The sequence below is a fragment of the Pseudorca crassidens genome, chromosome 2, assembly GCF_039906515.1.
Source record: "Pseudorca crassidens isolate mPseCra1 chromosome 2, mPseCra1.hap1, whole genome shotgun sequence".
In the NCBI taxonomy this organism is placed as follows: domain Eukaryota; kingdom Metazoa; phylum Chordata; class Mammalia; order Artiodactyla; family Delphinidae; genus Pseudorca; species Pseudorca crassidens.
The window spans coordinates 7529269-7546711 of NC_090297.1; the positions used below are offsets into that span (position 1 = coordinate 7529269).

A 17443-nucleotide genomic window follows, 5' to 3' on the forward strand; every position below is an offset into this window, starting at 1 on the left:
GGAATAAGGCCAGGCCTAAAAGAATCAGGTTTTCATACAAGCCAAAAAAATCACTGAACTCTTCTTATATATATGACAATTTAGCAGCAACAAAAAAATAGTACTTGAACTAAGACATTTTAGAATGAACAGACATAATTACAATAACTTAAACTCTTAAACCAGGTATTGAAATTATGACTGAAACACAAAATCAGAGGTTCTTGTGGGAAGGCTTCAGAAGTTCAGTCACAGTTGCCAGAAGCTGAGGACAGAGGACCTGTGACTGATGCATAATCTTAGAAAAGACTCTTACTAGCATTATCTTCCTCTTTTTGTTTTTTAATTAATTAATTTTTGGCTGCGTTGGGTCTCCATTGCTGCGCACAGGCTTTCTCTAGTTGCAGCAAGTGGGGGCTACTCTTCTTTGTGGCGTGCGGGCTTCCCATTGCAGTGGCTTCTCTTGTTGCGGAGAACAGGCTCTAAGTGCACGGGCTTCAGTAGTTGTGGCACGCAGGCTCAGTAGTTGTGGCTCGTGGGCTCTAGAGCTCAGGCTCAGTAGTTGTGGCGCACGGGCTTAGTTGCTCCGCATGTGGGATCTTCCTGGACCAGGGCTCAAACCCGTGTCCCCTGCATTGGCAGGTGGATTCTTAACCACTGCACCACCAGGGAAGTCCCTGTCTTCTTTCTTGACTCAAAAGGAAATTGGTGGTTCTCCTTGACCTCCTTTATAGAAAATATTTTTTACTTGTTTATTTTATTTTGCGGTACACGGGCCTCTCACTGTTGTGGCCTCTCCCGACACGCAGGCTCAGCGGCCATGGCTCACAGGCCCAGCCGCTCCTCAGCATGTGGTATCCTCCCGGACCAGGGTATGAACCCGTGTCCCCTGCATCGGCAGGCGGACTCTCAACCACTGCGCCACCAGGGAACCACCAGGGAAGCCCTACTTGTTTATTTTTAATCGTAGTCCATTGTCTGAGGCTGTAAGGAATGTGATGCTCTCAGAGGAAAACAACCAAGCGTTAGGAAGCTACCAACTGACAGCCTCAAACCACTCAACTTTCCTGGTCCTCTGCTTGGAACAGCATGGATTTTGCATTGTAAGCTCTTAAGAATGTCACTAACCCCTTGTGTTTGAGGCCCTTTCAGCATTACAGTCTTTCCACCTTGCTATTAGTGTGAGCAGGGAGAGGGGCTTTCAAAAAGAAAATGAGTGAGGATGTCAAAAGGCCATATTCTAGGGTGATATCTAGTAGAGCCATATTTCTAACCTGCTTTTTGCAACTTAATGAAAATATTAAGTACTAGTTTCCCCAGTTTCTAAATCTTTTCAATTCCAGGGCCACACAGACTGGAAGCAATTATACAGCTTGTTCACGGGGGTCTGTGGGAGTGCTGACAGTTTTAATTTACATATTAATGCTGAAAAACAATTTGAGAGGCAAAGAAGAGTGTTCTTTGGTCTTAGTAATGAAAAGACAAGAAAAAAAAGTGGACAGGAAAGTGATTGAAAAGCTCTAGGCAAAATGGTCTGGGTTTATTTTTTCTGTAATAATTTCAAACTATCCACCGGTCACTGTAATAAGATACTATTCCAATGGTGGATTTGCACAGTCTTTTATTTTGCCTAAGATGACCATTCTTTGGCTGAGTGTCTTCAATAAAAGGCCTATCGACCAAAGTTAACAACCCATCTGTCCCAACTCCAACTCGTTCCTGGAAACAACTCATTCTTACTGCTTGATTTCTTCCTCTACCTAACTTAACACTCACACGATAAAAACAAAGCAAAACACTGAAAGAGAAATTGTTTTAAATTATTAGATTTCATTAAACAGCCAGGTTGGACACTTGATCATTGGAATTTATTTCTGCGGCAACCCCAGTTCTTTGAAAAATGCAGGAATTCTTTCCCTTAAAATATTAGCTTGACCCAAGGATGTCAAAAAGCTGCCTTAGCATTAGTTATTGCAGTCTGAGACCTCCCAAGAGGTCTAAAAAACTAGAAGATTAAATATAGCAAAATATGAACATAACATGAACATAGTTTACAAGTCATTTAATAACTATAGTTGTATAGACTTTTCAAATTATTTTTCTAAGTTACCAAATTTGTGATAAACATATCATATGGCCCTTGAAAAAACTATTAAATTGTGGATTAACCCCAATGTAAAGCTTTCTACATTAAGAAAGAGAGGGGAATGCACGGTAATCCTATGTAGTAGTTAGCTCCTATGATCCCCACTGAACAGATGAGGAAAATGAGGCTCAAAAAATATTGTCACCAAAAATATATATATATATTGTCATCTACCAAAGGTCACACGGCCATGACTGACAGTGTCTTGCTAGGCACTGCAAACCTGGTCACTTTGAAACGAAGGTTAATTTTAAATTAAGTACTAGTCATCACTTACAAAATGAATATATTAATGTGATTAATGACAAAATATTTCACTGAGGTTAGTCTTACAGAAAGTTTAAGGGAAACCAAAATTAAGGACTCCAGATTCATTTAGGCCTCTTTCAAATATAAAATATTCCTAATTTTCCTTGTCTTACTACTACTGGAAGGGAATCTTGCTATGAATTAAAACAAAACCCAAACAGTAATTCTGTTCCTAGGTATATACCCAAAAGAATTGAAAAGGGATATTTAAACAAATACTTAGGCACTAACGTTCATAACGGCAGCACTATTCACAATAGCCAAAAAGTGGAAAAAACCCAAATGTTCATCAAGAGATAAATGGATAAACACAAAGTGGTATCCACTCAAGGGAATATTTTCAGCCATTAGAACGAACAAAGTACTGATACACACTACAATGTGGATTAAACTAAAAAATATTACGCTAAGTGAAAGAAGCCAGACACAAAAGGTCACATACTATATGATCCCATTTATATGAAATATCCTGAATAGGTAAATCCATGGAGACAGAGAGTAGATTACTGGTCGCTAGAGGACTGGAAGGAGGAGGGAATGACTGCTTAGTAAGTATGGGGTCTCCTTTGGGGGGGATGAAAATGTTTTGCAACTAGATAATGGTGGTCATTGCACAACACTGTGAACGTACTGAATGCCATTGAACTGCACGCTTTAAAATGATGAATTTTAAATGGTCATGTGAATTTCACTTTGGTTAAAAAAAACACACAGAATAATGAAATAATGGTGATTGACCATAAAGCCCTAGATGAATAACAGGTAATTTGCTTTTTCTTAGTTTGTCACAATTTAACGAGTTTGTGACCATCATAAACCAATATATAAAAAATTACCCATTAAAAGTTCCAAATAAGGCATTAATGTAGCTGAGGTCCCCTAATTTGTCCAGTTGGCAGAGCACCTAGTAGAGTTTACAGTACACAAGAAGCTTTAAAAATGTTTTTAATTTGTATAAAGTCTAAAGACAAAGAATATTGAGAAAAATGTGAAAGAATATAAAGTGGCCAGAGCCTAGGAAATAAGGTGACGTACATGCATATGGGAAAAATCTATATATCTGAGCATGCAGAGAGACATAAACACTCAGGAGAGAAACCGGCTTCTTCTCATAACTTATTCTGTGTTTCTCCCAAAACTGAAGAGTAAATAGTAGTTTACAGTCACCACCCTCTGGGTTTCAGCAAAGAGGTCACACACAGGGAGGGCCTCGAGCTGCCACTTCCAATTGCTTCCCTGGTGAAACAACGCAGGAGGTTAAGTTACTTCAGGAGACTCTCAACAGGGCTCCCATTGTTCCAAGCTCAAAACTCAGAGACACAATGGGCACCATTCATACTGAGAGCTTACGGGCTGGGGAATGGTCACTCAGTGACAACTTTTTTGGGGACATTGAATTTTCATAAATACGGACTTATACCGATATGTGGGAATTATTTTTTAAAAGCAGCACAAAATAAAGAAATAAAACTCAATGGACACTAAACTGACAGGACACCCAAGTCTTATTCCCAGCTCTGTCTCTAATGTGACTTTAAGAAAGTCACTTGCTCTTTCTGAGCCTTACTTTCCTTGTTTGTAAAATGAAAATGATTCTAAGATCACTCAGAACTCTAAAGTTCTGTGAACACATATGAGGTCTGTTGATGTTGCTACATTATTTACTCCAACAAGTGGGGATAAATTATGAGCAGAAAAGAATCATCAGTTCACATCTTTTCATTTACTACCAGCATCTAAAAACAAGGAGGCTCAATAAAGACAGGCAGAGACACTATTTTGTTTTCTCTTAAACAGACAAATCATAATGAATAAGGTCCAGTGAGCCCCTCCATCCCAACAAGTCCAGGATCACAGAAGTGGGTACCCCTACACAAAGCACAATGACGAAGGGCATAAACAAAAGCCTTAAGTATGTTTTTCTGTCACCTTTTCTTAGGTTATTAATACACTTCATGAATCTCTTGACTTCTTTGCCATGACTCAGAATCCCCGGAAGAAAAATGCCATTTACAACAAGAATGCGATCAATGTCCTAAGTTTTCACACCATGTCATTTTTTTGTTTTTTCAACCTCAAAACTTGCCAAAGCAAGAACTTTGTCGCCAGAGCCTAAGGAGAAAGACACATAATAAACAGAAATGTCATTTCAAATGCATTTATAGTTCCAGGTAAAGAGAGGAAAATCTATCACGTAGATGATAAAACAGAAAATGAAACGAGTTTTTATTATCAGCGCATTATCCCTGACCCTCCCCACTGCCACGACAATTTCCTTCCCTGCACAAACAACTAAGCCACATAGGGCAATTTATTGGTTACAAATACTTACTTTAATTAGGGTATGAAATAGAACATGTAACATTTTAGTTTACTTTTATATTTACATTTAGCTGAAATATTTTAAAGCATTAGGCTATATTAATTTGATTATTTTTAATTAAATAGTATTGGAAAACAAACCCATTAAAAAGCGGTTTATAAAGAAAACAATTCTGGTTTCACCTCTAAACTCAAGAAAGGCCATCATTTTATCTCACCCGTGCCATCTGTCAATCTAGAGCAGTAATTCATGTCCAGCTTTCAGAAATACGAGGGTACTCACCAAGGTCTGTAGAGACTTTCTCAAACTGGCTGAGTATAGCACCTGCGTTTGCTGACAAGAAGGCCTCGTCATCTGCAGTCAGCTAAACAAACAGAACAAAACCCAAAGGACTGAGTTCAAATGTGAACAAAGTGGCTCTAGGAATCACTGTTAAGAATGTCTTAGGGGCTTCCCTGGTGGCGCAGTGGTTGAGAGTCCGCCTGCCGATGCAGGGGACACGGGTTCGTGCTCCGGTCTGGGAAGATCCCACAGGCCACGGAGCGGCTGGGCCCGTGAGCCATGGCTGCTGAGCCTGTGCGTCTGGAGCCTGTGCTCCGCAACGGGAGAGGCCACAACAGTGAGAGGCTCGCATACCGCAAAAAAAAAAAAAAAAAAAAAAAGTCTTAGGACCACAAACTAAATCACAGATCAAGAAATTCTATACCAAATACTTCACACTTTTTCTTTATACCTAATATATTAAATTAAATACAAGTACCTTCTCTCCAAGTTTCCTGAGAGCTGTTAGTATCTCCACTTTTTGCTGAGTATACAGGTCTCTTTCCAGCTTTCCTACCATGAGATCTCTATCCATCTGTAATAGATGAACGCAAAGCATATGGTATTTAAGTTAAAAGCATTCTTTGCATAAAATCAAGCTTTTCAGATGTACTTTTTAAAGAAAAGGTCCTCTACCAATTAATATTATAAAGAACTATAGAAACAACTCAAGGCAAACATGATAGAAATGTTATTACACAGTTCTAATAAATCTTGATACTAATCATAACCATTGTCTTAGTTATAAACTCTACTGAGGAATTAGTAGGTCAATAGCTTCTTTAAAGAGGAGCTATCCTCTAAGAACTCTATTTCATTAAACTGAAGTGTGGTCTAAAGGCCTGAATGAGACAACTGGTAACAGATCTCCTGGAACTTTGGTTAAATATCACCTCTACCACCAGAAACATTGATAGCATGTACTATGCTTTGGTACTATTCTATGTGCTTTACACATTTTACTCCATTTAAACCTCATAACAACCATAAGAGGTAGGGACTATCATTACTGCCTTTTTACAAATGGGGAAACAGGCACAAAAAAAGGTTAAAGAAGGACTTCCCTGGTGGTCCAGTAGTAAAGAATCCGCCTTCCAATGCAGGGGACGCGGGTTCGATCCCTGGTCGGGGAACTAAGATCCCACATGCCGCATGGTGCGGCCGAAGAAAGAAAAAAGAAGAAAAAAAAAAAAAAGAGGTTGAAGAAAATAACTTCCCCAACGTCACATACGTCCACAGTAGAACAGGGGTACAAATCCAAACAGTTTGATCCAAATCCATGCTCTTAACCACTATGCTATTAAGTTACCAATGGCTGCAAATAACTTATTAATGTCTTAACTATATTCAAGTCTATAAACAGACTTCCTTAAGTGTCAGGTTTATAAAGATGTTTGAAATTCTTAGATGGGAAAGGCCACACATGCATAAAGCATGGCTGCTAATGAATGCTAGATGGGATTTCAATTCAGAGCTCCAGAAATAAATAGTAAAACTTTAAATGTGGAGTTGTAGCAGAAGCAGTCAGTAGCAATTTAAACTGCCATATGCTGGTTAAACCTCTATTTGTTATCAACAACCACTGCTCAAAGGACTAATTTTGTCAGAAACCTAGTTGTGGGTTGTGGCTTTAAAGTCAACTGACTAGTTTTTTGAAATAGACTATCTTTTAGAGCAGTTTTAGGTTCACAGTAAATTGAGCAAATGGTAGAGAGATTCCTCATATACCCCTTGCCCTCACTCATGCATAGTATCCCCATTATAAACATCCCCACCAGAGTGGTACATTTGTTCCAACTGATGAACCTACACTGACACATCGTAATCACCCAAAGTCCATACTTTACATTAGGGTTCACTCTTTTTGTTTTTTAAATGTAATTAATTTATTTTTAAAAATTGTTTATTTATTTATTTATTTGGCTCCGCCGGGTCTTCGTTGCGGCGTGCGGGCTCTTTTAGTTGCGGCACGCAGGATATAGTTCCCTGACCAGGGATTGAACCCGGGCCCCCTTCACTGGGAGCACAGAGTATTAACCACTGGACTGCCAAGGAAGTCCCTAGGGTTCACTCTTGGTGTTGTACATTTTCAAATGACCAATTTTTAAACTTTAGAATAACATAATGGGCAAATTCTTGGGCTGAGAAAAGAAATACATACAGGGACTGGATCAATTTAAAGAAACTTTACCTCTGCTAACCTTGTCCGAAGCTGACCTGGTTGTTTCTTTGCAAACAATCTGATGACCTCTGGGGTTTTAAAGGCCTGGCTGATAGCTGCCTGGATAGCCTAGAAATACAAGAAGGTGAAAACTAACCAAAACAGTCCAACAAAGCAGATATTACAATATTTGATTGATAGGTCTTCAATTCTTAATAGGTCTTCTTTGTTCCTCAAACAGTATTACAACTTTAGTATCCATTTGCTATTTCTATGCATGTCACTGGAGTCAAATATATAACTAGATGAAGATCTGGAAGCAAATGCTGTTTTATCCATAAGTAGACATTCCTCTAGAAGTTAAACCCCAAAAAGGGTACATTTTCTATCTTAAATATACTTACTGGAAAAAAACAACAACAAAAACCAAACTGTGTCACCAATGTAAGTAAATTATGCTTACCAGTTGCATTCCACTTAGTTCATCAACCAAAGTCATATTTCCAGACATAATTTTCTTTAGTGAATCATTAAATTCACTTAGTTGTTCCAGAGTTTCTTTTTTGGTTTCTTCATATTCATCTGTATCAAGTTCCTCTCTGAAGTACAGTGAACATAATATAGAAAAATATAGAGTTCCAAAAGAAAAAAACAATCGTAGTATTTATACACTAAGACTTCAGATACATATATATACAAAAAATATCCTGGGGGAAAAAGGCTGAAAGGAAATATCAAAATACTAATGATGGATGTGTTCAGACATTAGTGTGGGCGTTTTCCTGCAATTCTGACAATTACACTTTCTTATTTTTTTTTTAAACCAAAATGAGACATACTTAACAAACAAACCACATAATAACTTCCTTTTAAGCAGTCTCTGAATCAATGGTATAACCTTGGGCAAGATATTTGACTAGCCAAGTCTGAGTTTTTTTTATCTATTGTATAAGCTGTAGATAATCATAGTACTTACTTTATAGGGTTGCTATGAGCATTAAATGAAATATGGAAAGTACTTGGCATATAATAGGTACTTAATAAATAGCTGTTATTATTACCATCATTATCATTAATGGTAGGTAAAATTTTATGCACCTTGAAACACAACAGCAATGCAGTACTTGCCATCTGAGTACTCCAAACAAGCCATTTGTTAAACATTTACTACAAAACAGCTCCAATTTATCTAGTGCCTACTTTGGGCCAAGCATTGTGTTGTTCCCTCATCTGCAATAGTTACAATAGTCTTTCCAGGTTGTTAAAAAGGCAATGAGCAGTCTTATTTCTTTGAGCAGTTAAGGCTGAAGACACACCAGAAGTTCAAGCAGTACCTTCTCAGCTTGATACCAGGCAGGGCTACTTCAAATACTGAAGACAAGATGGGTGTTATTATTTCCATTTCATACTCAAGGAAATGGAAACTTAAGGTGGTTAAATATTTAGCCCAAGTTCACATTCACTTTGAAATTAATCTAAATACTTTCAGTATTCCAGCCTTTTTAACTCCAAAGCCAGTACTGAGTTTATTTCTCCAGCAGACAAGGCACTGTGAAGAACACTACAGGGGAAACCAAAATCACACATGGGCCTGCACACATGGAGCTTATAATCTAGCTGCAGGAGACAAAAGCCATTTTACAGCATAGCAGCACACAATTATACTATTACCTGCATTCCTCCAGGTCCTGTAATTGCTGCATTAGTCTATCCAACTGTTCTTCTAAGTTCTGCTTTAATTTGCTTGTCTCTGTCTTTCCTCTGGAAGCCATTTTACTAAGTAGAACAATAAAGCAATTTAAAGTAGGCTATACACACACACACAAAAAAAAAAGTGGTGGGGACTTCCCTGGCAATACAGTAGTTAAGACTCTGCGCTTACCCTGCAGGGGGTGCTGGTTCGATCCTTGGTCTAGGAACTAAGATCCCGCATGCTGCGTGGTACAGCCAAAAAAAAATTGGCTATACTCTTTCTGAGCTACAGGTGTGGGGAAGATTGTCGTGCAAAAAAAAATCTCAATTTATATATAAAAGGTGAAACGCATATAGTAGTAACACCCCACAAAAATGCCTGGGAGTCTTCTTAATTGAATTCACAAATTAATTAGAAGTCTTAACTATTAGTCTATCTTACTTTAAACATATTTGATAGATGAAAATACAGATTTATAAAGAAACAGATCAGGCGTGACTCTGCTTTACAAGATTCATTTTAACATTCTTTTTCATTCTTAATAAGTACACTCCAGGACTCAGAATACTCCTAGTATTATCTTATTGGTCTTTAGGTGCATTTACCTAATGACTTGTGGGCATGAACAACTTTTTTTTTTTTTTTTGGTGGTACGCGAGCCTCTCACTGTTGTGGCCTCTCCCGTCCCGGAGCACAGGCTCCGGATGCGCAGGCTCAGCGGCCATGGCTCACGGGCCCAGCCGCTCCGTGGCATGTGGGATCCTCCCGGACCGGGTCACGAACCCGTGTCCCCTGCATCGGCAGGCGGACTCTCAACCACTGCGCCACCAGGGAAACCCAATGAACAACTTTTGATGTGAATTTCTTCTTTGGAAATGTGCCCATTTTTCTACTGGATTATCTTTCTCTTACTGATTTATATAACATGGATATAAAGTCCTTGCAATTATGTTGCAAATATTATCTCTTGTCTCCTGGCTTTAAATTTTATTTATGGCATTTTTTGTTATGGTAAATTATTATTTTTAATGGCCAAATCTATGTTCTCCTCTATGTTTTCTTAGTTTTGTGTCCCATGAAAGCAAGTCCTGACCATCTCAAGATTTTTTAAAATATACTATTTTGTTTTTGTTTTTGGCTGCACCATGGGGCTTGTGGGATCTTAGTTCCCTGACCAGGGACTGAACCCGGGCCCACGGCAGTGAGAGCACCAAGTCCTAACCACTGGACTGCCAAGGAATTCCCAAAAATATACTATTTTTTTGTTAATGCTGTGAAGTAGGGATCTAACTTTTATTTTCTTTCAAATGGATAGCCAACTGCCCCAACACTGTTTACTAGTATTTATTTATGCTACCTTTAATTGAGACTCAATAGAAACAGACTCAAGTCTGTTTCATTGATAATATTCTGGTCCTAAGGCATTACTTTACTATTTTAATTATTATAGCTTTAGAGCTGGTGTATACTGATGACTGATAAGGAGTTGGCTCTATTATTTTTTTTTTTCCCCAAAATTCTTGACTATACTTGTACATTTTCCCTTCTAGATGAATTTAAGAATCATTTTGACAAATTCCAAAAAAAATTCAATTGAAATTTTTTAATTTTATTTTATTGATTTATTTTGGGCTTCATTGGATCTTCGTTGCTGCACGCAGGCTTTCTCTAGTTGTGGCGAGCAGGGGCTACCTTTTGTTGCAATGCATGGGCTTCTCACTGCGGTGGCTTCTCTTGTTGTGGAGCATGGGCTCTAGGCACGCGGGCTTCAGTAGCTGTAGTGCATGGGCGAGATCTTCCCAGACCAGGGCTCGAACCAGTGTCCCCTGCGTTGGCAGGCGAATTCTTAACCACTGTACCACCAGGGAAGTCCCTCAGTTGAAATTTTGACAGGGGTTACATTAAAATTAATATGGAGAAAATCTGTATCCTTAAAATTTGAAACTTCCAATCAAGCAATATATCTCTCCACTTATCAAAGCTTTCTTTTATGATCTCTAGTTTAAAAAAAAGTATTATTTTATTCACAAAGGCTTTAAACACTGGGTGTTCTTAGATATCTTGTATTTTTTGTTAATATCAGAAATAAGGTTTTTGTTATTACAATTTCTTTTTAAAAAAAATTTATTTATTTTTGGCTGTGTTGGGTCTTCATTGCTGCACACCGACTTTCTCTAGTTGTTGCAAGCAGGGGCTACTCTTTGTTGGGGTTCCCCGGCTTCTCATTGCGGTGGCTTCTCTTCATTGTGGAGCACGGGCTTCAGTAGTTGTGGCTCATGGGGTCTAGAGCACAGGCTCCGTAGTTGTGGTACACAGCTTTAGTTGCTCCTCGGCATGTGAGATCTTCTGGACCAGGGATCGAACCCGTGTCCCCTGCACTGGCAGGCAGGTTCTTAACCACTGTGCCACCAGGGAACTCCCTGTCCACCATTTCTTACAGGTAAGACTCCAGCCTTTGAGACCTTCCCTGAGTTCCAAAGGGTGGATTCTGAATAGCTGCTAATCAAGGGAGGAGTAGCCAAGAAACTACCTGAGGCAAGATTAAAGGGACAGAGAAGAAGCTCATCCTTCTTTTTTTTAAAAAAAAAAAAGACTGGCTAGGGCTTCCCTGGTGGCGCAGTGGTTGAGAGTCCGCCTGCCGATGCAGGGGACGCGGGTTTGTGCCCTGGTCCGGGAAGATCCCACATGCTGCGGAACGGCTAGGCCTGTGAGCCATGACCACTGAGCCTGCGCGTCCGGAGCCTGTGCTCCGCAACAGGAGAGGCCACAACAGTGAGAGGCCTGCGTACTGCAAAAAAAAAAAAAAAAATTTTACTCATTTTTTTTTTGCTACGTTGGGTCTTTGTTGCTGTGCATGGGCATACTCTAGTTGTGGCGAGTGGGGGCTACTCTTCATTGCGGTGCGTGGGCTTCTCATTACGGTGGCTTCTCTTGTTGCGGAGCACGGGCTCTAGGCACTCGGGCTCAGTAGTTGTGGCGTGCAGGCTCTAGAGTGCAGGCTCAGTAGTTGTGGCGCACAGGCTTGGTTGCTCCGCACCATGTGGGATCTTCTGAACCAGGGATCGAGCCTGTGTCCCCTGCATTGGCAGGCGGATTCTTAACCACTGCGCCACCAGGGAAGTCCTCATCCTTCTCTTTTGAGCCTGCATTTTCTTCTACTTATCAAGGCCAAGTCATCCATCCTTCAAGGTCAAGTTTCACCTTCTCCATAATGCCTTCCTTGGTTCCCTCCCAATCACTACATTGTGAGTTATTTGAGAGTAGGGATTTTACATTTTCTTTATACACCAGCGTCTAGCACAATGCTGGGCAGATAGAAGGTATTGAATAAATAAATGGTAAATGAATAATGATAATTGATTGCTTTTGCCACGGCATTCTACGTCTTAGTCTCCATTTAACACTATGTCTGCCTTGAATTATATGTGATTTCATCATAGCTTGTTGTTTATTTGTCTGTCTTCCTCTCCAGACTGTAAACTGAGAGCAGAAATGGGTCTGATTCCTTTCTTAGCCTCTTCAGCACTTAATACAGACTACATATTCGATAACTGAATGAACTGTATAAAGGCACAACGTACTGTAAGGAGGTAAAGCTATTCTAAATGAATTTCAGAGAAGATGAAGATGCTTTAAAAACCTTACCCTCATGCTACATTATTTGAGATTTATCCCAGAAAGATTAACTCACGGGCCCCACCTAGTATTCAATAAAGGTGGTGCACCTTTTACCGAAACTGCAAAATTATTCTTCAAAAACTGTAAGTTTTTTTTTTTTTTTTTTTTTGCAGTACACGGGCCTCTCACTGCTGTGGCCTCTCCCGTTGTGGAGCACAGGCTCCGGACGCGCAGGCTCAGCGGCCATGGCTCATGGGCCCAGCCGCCCCGCTGCACGTGGGATCTTCCCGGACCGGGGCACGAACCCGTGTCCCCTGCATCGGCAGGGGGACTCTTAACCGCTGCGCCACCAGGGAAGCCCAAAAACTTAATTTTTGAGAATTAAGGTACTCATTCATGCTCACCTGTCTCTTAATCCTCTGAACTCTGCTCAGTGCGGACCGGTCTCAAATTGCATAAACCTCCAATTCTTGAAGTTCCAAGTGTCTTAAACTTGAGGAAAGCGAAACTGTTCATCAGGACTATAAGAGGCTCAAAGTTCAAACCACCTGGGGGTGGAGCTGGCTGGGAAAAGGGAAACCATTAAAAAGTGGTTTTATTTACTATACATAAACGTATACCTAAAGCAGTCCCAGTAACTGCCACTTGGGCAGCCTGCAACTGAAACACACCCTCTCTTTCTAGGACGACATCATAGGGGCGGGAAGGGGTGTGGAGGAGGGGGGAGAAACCCGTTTTCTCTTGCGACTGTGCCTCTGGCAGTCTTTCTGAGGTTTTTTTCTAGTGAGGCCGAGAGTGTTACTCAGGTAAACCCCGCACCCGGATCTGCCTTGAAGGAAGTTGTCATATCCAAAACCACGGAAAAGGAGCGCATACATTTTCCCGGCTGGAAGTAAGCAGCGTCTGGACCTCAACCATCCGGACAGGGAGTCAGCGGTCAGGGAGCAGCCCCGATCACAGCCCCAAATCCCATCTCCCACCGGGGAACATGAAGCTCCCGCATTTGGGTCGTGCGGCGGCCGGCTCGACTAGGCCCGACTGCCACCAGAGGTCGCCGGGAATCCGCTGCCTCCGAAACTCTTCCGCTTTTCCCGACCAGAAACCGAACCACCTCCTCAGGCCCTCGGGGTCCCTTCTCCGCCTCCACCCACCACTCGGTCCCAGAGTTCGGAGCCAGGGGCCCCGCCTACCTGAGGGGCCCCGCTCGGCGGACGCGTAGAAGAGGAGCACTTCCGTCAGACGCACGCACTTCCGGCCTCCTGGAGCCAATGAGGGCGCGGCCGCGGGTGTTACCCTCATTAGCGTCCGGGCTGCGGAGCGTCTCTCGGAGAGCTCGGGCTGGTCCGCCCTGAGGAGGAGGTAAGTCACCTCACAGAGCTCTTGAAAAACCCGTCTCTGGTGGAGTCAGCTCAGGACTGCTTAGGGTCTTTGAGGGTAAGGTACAACTGTCCCTGAAGCTAGGTCACATTCAAGTTTGGAACAGGGAGTCTTGCCCCTTCATTGTTTCTGTTTCTCTCTGTGGAACCGAAAACCTCGGTAAATTTGCCTCTGGAACAAGTGAGTGCACCCTGGGGAAAAAAAATCCTTTTCTAGAGGCTTCTTGGGCTTGGCGGGGCACTTTTCTTTTTTCTGAAATCCGTAATTTCCAAATCTATAAAAGACTAGATCCATGTTCCTGGAAGCGGGACACTCACTCCTCTTGAGGAGAGACTGCTAGCTGTTGGCAACAGTCTAGAAGTTACTCAGAAAATTAAAACATTTTCACATGTTCCCAGCCCATCTCCTTGAAGTCATTAGTCCACAAGACGACATCAGGGTTTACGGCGAAATTGTTTCTCAGATGTTGTCTTTAAAGTTAATTATATTTCAGCCACCCAGGACAAACTTCCAAGATTACCGTAGAACTCCACCAGAATGAATTGTTTGTCCAATCATAGAATGTCTTAATTTATCACCGTAAATTGTTTCTCAGAGTTACAATTTGCATGTGAAACCACTCTTCTAAGTCCAACTTTAGAGAAGACTGTTGACACACCAGTTGGAATGGTTCCAATAGCCTACCTCGCAAAACGCTTCAGATTCACAGAATTTGCTTTGTAAAAGTAAGTGGCTGTCATGTTAATATAATTAACTCTAATTTTTGACATGTGAATATGTGTGGAAGCGTCAACGTTTTTGTGGAATATCGAACTCTCAATGACAAATAGTTAGGGCCAGTGCCACACAAAACAAAACTGGAAAATATACTTCTTTCATCATTGGAAGAACTTGCTGAATAAACATTTTCTCACTGTGTTCATCCCCTAATTTTGATGATGATAATAAGGTGTTCTATTTAGGCATTTATGTTGGTTTTAGTGTGTACAGTCTTAGAAGTGGTGGAGGAAAGGCCTCACCATACGTGCGTTGTATTTGCGTGCTGTTTCTCGGTGACACTCTGATTCAGCGGTTCTATGCTGAGAGTATTCTTACATACCTTTGAGTTCTCTTTAGAGCTAATGGACAATGAAAAAGTATTCCTAGTGCATAGACAAGAGAAATTGGTTTGGGTTCCAGTTCTCAAACAAAAATAGAATACAAGCCTGGAGGGGAAATAGGGAAGAGAAGATGTTGGGAAAAGGTGAATGAATGTTAGGTAGGTAGTCACAGGAGAGAGCATTGGGGAAGAAAACCTCAGAACTGGGAGTCATAACTGGAAAACCAGATAAATACTACTTGGCAGCTGGGAAGGTTTAGGACACCTCAACTTGGACTTGGGATGGGAGTCCAGAGAGCACTAGCTGCTCCAACTAGGTAGGGAATATGCAGGGGCAGATGAAACTTGAGTGGCTAATAAGAAGTACCATGGGGCTTCCCTGGTGGCACAGTGGTTGAGAGTCTGCCTGCTAATGCAGGGGACACAGGTTCGAGCCCTGGTCTGGGAGGATCCCACGTGCCGCGGAGCAACTAGGCCCGTGAGCCACAACTACTGAGCCTGCACATCTGGATCCTGTGCTCCGCAACAAGCGAGGCCACGACAGTGAGAGGCCCGCGCACCGCGATGAAGAGTGGCCCCCGCTTGCCACAACTAGAGAAAGCCCTCGCACAGAAACGAAGACGCAACACAGCAAAAATAAATAAATTAATTAATAAACTCCTACCCCCAACATCTAAAAAAAAAAAGAAGTACCATGAGCCAAAGGCACTCTGAATGCGTGGACCTCTTTCTAATGTCTACGAGTAGATAACGTACCGTTGTAAATCTTGTGTAACGGTTAAGAGCATGAACTTTTAGAGTCAAGGTTGTTACACAGGCTGTGAGATCTTGAACAAGTTAATCAACCTCTTTCAGCTTAAGTTTCCTCATATGCTAGGGAAAAAGAATAATAGTACCTACTTCATTGGAGTGTTGTAAGGATCACGTGAGTGCTTAGTATATTGCTTGGCACACAGGAAGAACTCAACGAATGTTACTGTTATAGTTGTCACCATCATTATAGTTACATTAGTATAACTGGATATTTATTTTTGAGAAACAAGCCCATCCAAAGAGAATGGGTGAATGTATTGCCATTCAGTGAAGAGCACAGGAGAAAAAATAAGGATTCCATAGCAGGAACCCTGAAGCTTTCTGCCCTTCTGTTGTCAGTTTCCCCCGCCCCAGGCAACCACTGATCTGTCTTCTGTCATTATAAATTCTTTTCTAGAATTTCATATAACTGGAATCATATAGCGTGTTCTTTTTTGTATCTGGCTTCTTTCACTCAAATTAATGTCTCTTCAGATTCATCCATGTTATTTGTATCAGTAGTTTCTTCCTTTTTATTGCTCAGTAGTATTCCATTATTTGAGCTAATAATAAACTTCATTCATTCATTCATTTCTTGATTAACATTTGAGTTGTTTCCAGCTTTTGGCTATTACGTATAAAGCCAAACCATACAATTCTTTGTGTAGATGTATGTTTTCATTTCTCCTCATTATTTTTAAGCTATGCTCTTAATTTGTACCTAAAATCCTTTCTTAAAAAAAAAAATCCTTTCTTTGTGGCCTCCTTAGGGACTTTTCTCCATGAATTATTAGCTTTCTTGCAGGCTGTGTGGCTTCCTAATTGTGCTTTTCCCTCAACCAACCAACATTCTAATTCTGTTCTTCAAAAAAAAAATCAAATCAAATAAACAGCCTTCTTTTAACCGTGATATCTCCTTGAAGGTAGTCTTTAGTGTCTCTGGGTTTTACTGCCAGGTTCTAGTCTCTCTCTTTTTCTGTCTACCTACTAGATCTCCCTACTCGGATGTCCTGTGTATACCTCAAGTTCAGCAGCACCTTTAAAACCGTAGTGTGTCTCTTTATGCTTTCCCTTCATACCTCCCAACCTGTGCTTCCCCTAATACTCTCTGTTGACTCTCGGCACACCATCTAAGTGGTCTCTTAAGTCAGAAATCTCCCTTCACCTCCTTCCCTCCTCCATTCACTCAGCTCATCTACTTGTAAACCCTTGACACCATCCCTCCTGTTATTACCCTTCATTATCTCTCACCTGGACCAGTGGAGCTTTACAAACTTTAAGATGTATACACATCACCTGGGGATCTTGTTAAGATGCAAATTTTGATTCAGTAGACCTAGGGTAGGGCCTGTGGTTGTGTATTTCTAACCAGTTCCCCGGTGATGCCCACACTGCTGTTGCATTCTGTCTCACTCACTCTCTTGGTAATGTCATCCAGTCTTACGACTTTAAATACCATCTATATGCAGATGACCCCAAATCTAGTAAATCTCTTGTCCTCTCCCCTGACCTGGGCTCTGTTCTGCGTTACCTACTTAACACCACTGTTTGCATATTTAATAGACATCCCAAACTTAACTTCTTTATAAGCTGAACTACTGATCTTCTTCCCTAAACCTATTCCA

The 17443-nt window shown here is 41.1% G+C and overlaps 2 protein-coding genes across 13 annotated transcripts in view; one reads left to right on the forward strand and one right to left on the reverse strand.

Annotated features, from left to right (window-relative positions):
• Positions 1 to 3362: 3362 nt before the first annotated feature.
• On the reverse strand, positions 3363 to 13825 carry LZIC (leucine zipper and CTNNBIP1 domain containing). 6 transcript variants are annotated; one of them, XR_010939145.1, is made up of 10 exons: positions 13741 to 13825; positions 12955 to 13114; positions 8911 to 9015; positions 7703 to 7838; positions 7270 to 7368; positions 6143 to 6211; positions 5518 to 5613; positions 5040 to 5121; positions 4364 to 4546; positions 3363 to 3670 (listed from the first exon to the last, which is right to left on the reverse strand). XR_010939145.1 is itself a non-coding variant. In XM_067719675.1 (9 exons), the coding sequence occupies exons 3-9, from the start codon at positions 9009 to 9011 to the stop codon at positions 4488 to 4490; spliced, it is 642 nt and encodes a 213-aa protein (XP_067575776.1). In that variant the 5' UTR covers positions 9012 to 9015; positions 12955 to 13114; positions 13741 to 13825; the 3' UTR covers positions 4139 to 4487. The 6 variants fall into 6 exon arrangements, 5 of the variants coding, with proteins under 5 accessions (XP_067575776.1, XP_067575807.1, XP_067575799.1 ...); XM_067719675.1 differs by lacking the exon at positions 3363 to 3670 and having other exon boundaries at positions 4139 to 4546; XM_067719706.1 differs by lacking the exon at positions 3363 to 3670 and having other exon boundaries at positions 4139 to 4546; positions 12955 to 13110; positions 13741 to 13775.
• The window catches only part of NMNAT1 (nicotinamide nucleotide adenylyltransferase 1), a 28229-nt gene continuing 24536 nt past the window's right edge, over positions 13751 to 17443 (forward strand). For 2 of the 7 annotated variants that reach the window (XM_067719598.1, XM_067719608.1), the window contains exons 1-2: positions 13837 to 13909; positions 14523 to 14652. The gene's annotated coding sequence lies outside the window, so the exon portion shown is untranslated. Of the gene's footprint in view, positions 13985 to 14087; positions 14108 to 14522; positions 14653 to 17443 lie in introns of those variants that run through there. The other 5 variants (XM_067719625.1, XM_067719618.1, XM_067719642.1 and 2 more) reach the window with 5 other exon arrangements.

Excerpts from the sequence above, each read along its gene's own strand:
- LZIC (XM_067719675.1), bottom strand. The coding sequence starts at position 9,011 with ATGGCTTCCAGAGGAAAGACAGAGACAAGCAAATTAAAGCAGAACTTA. Across the intron at positions 5,614-6,142 it reads CTTTACTACTGGACCACCAG|ATGGATAGAGATCTCATGGT; the intron begins GGAAGTCCTTCT and ends CATCTATTACAG. Across the intron at positions 4,547-5,039 it reads GAAAGTCTCTACAGACCTTG|GCTCTGGCGACAAAGTTCTT; the intron begins GTGAGTACCCTC and ends CTTTCTCCTTAG.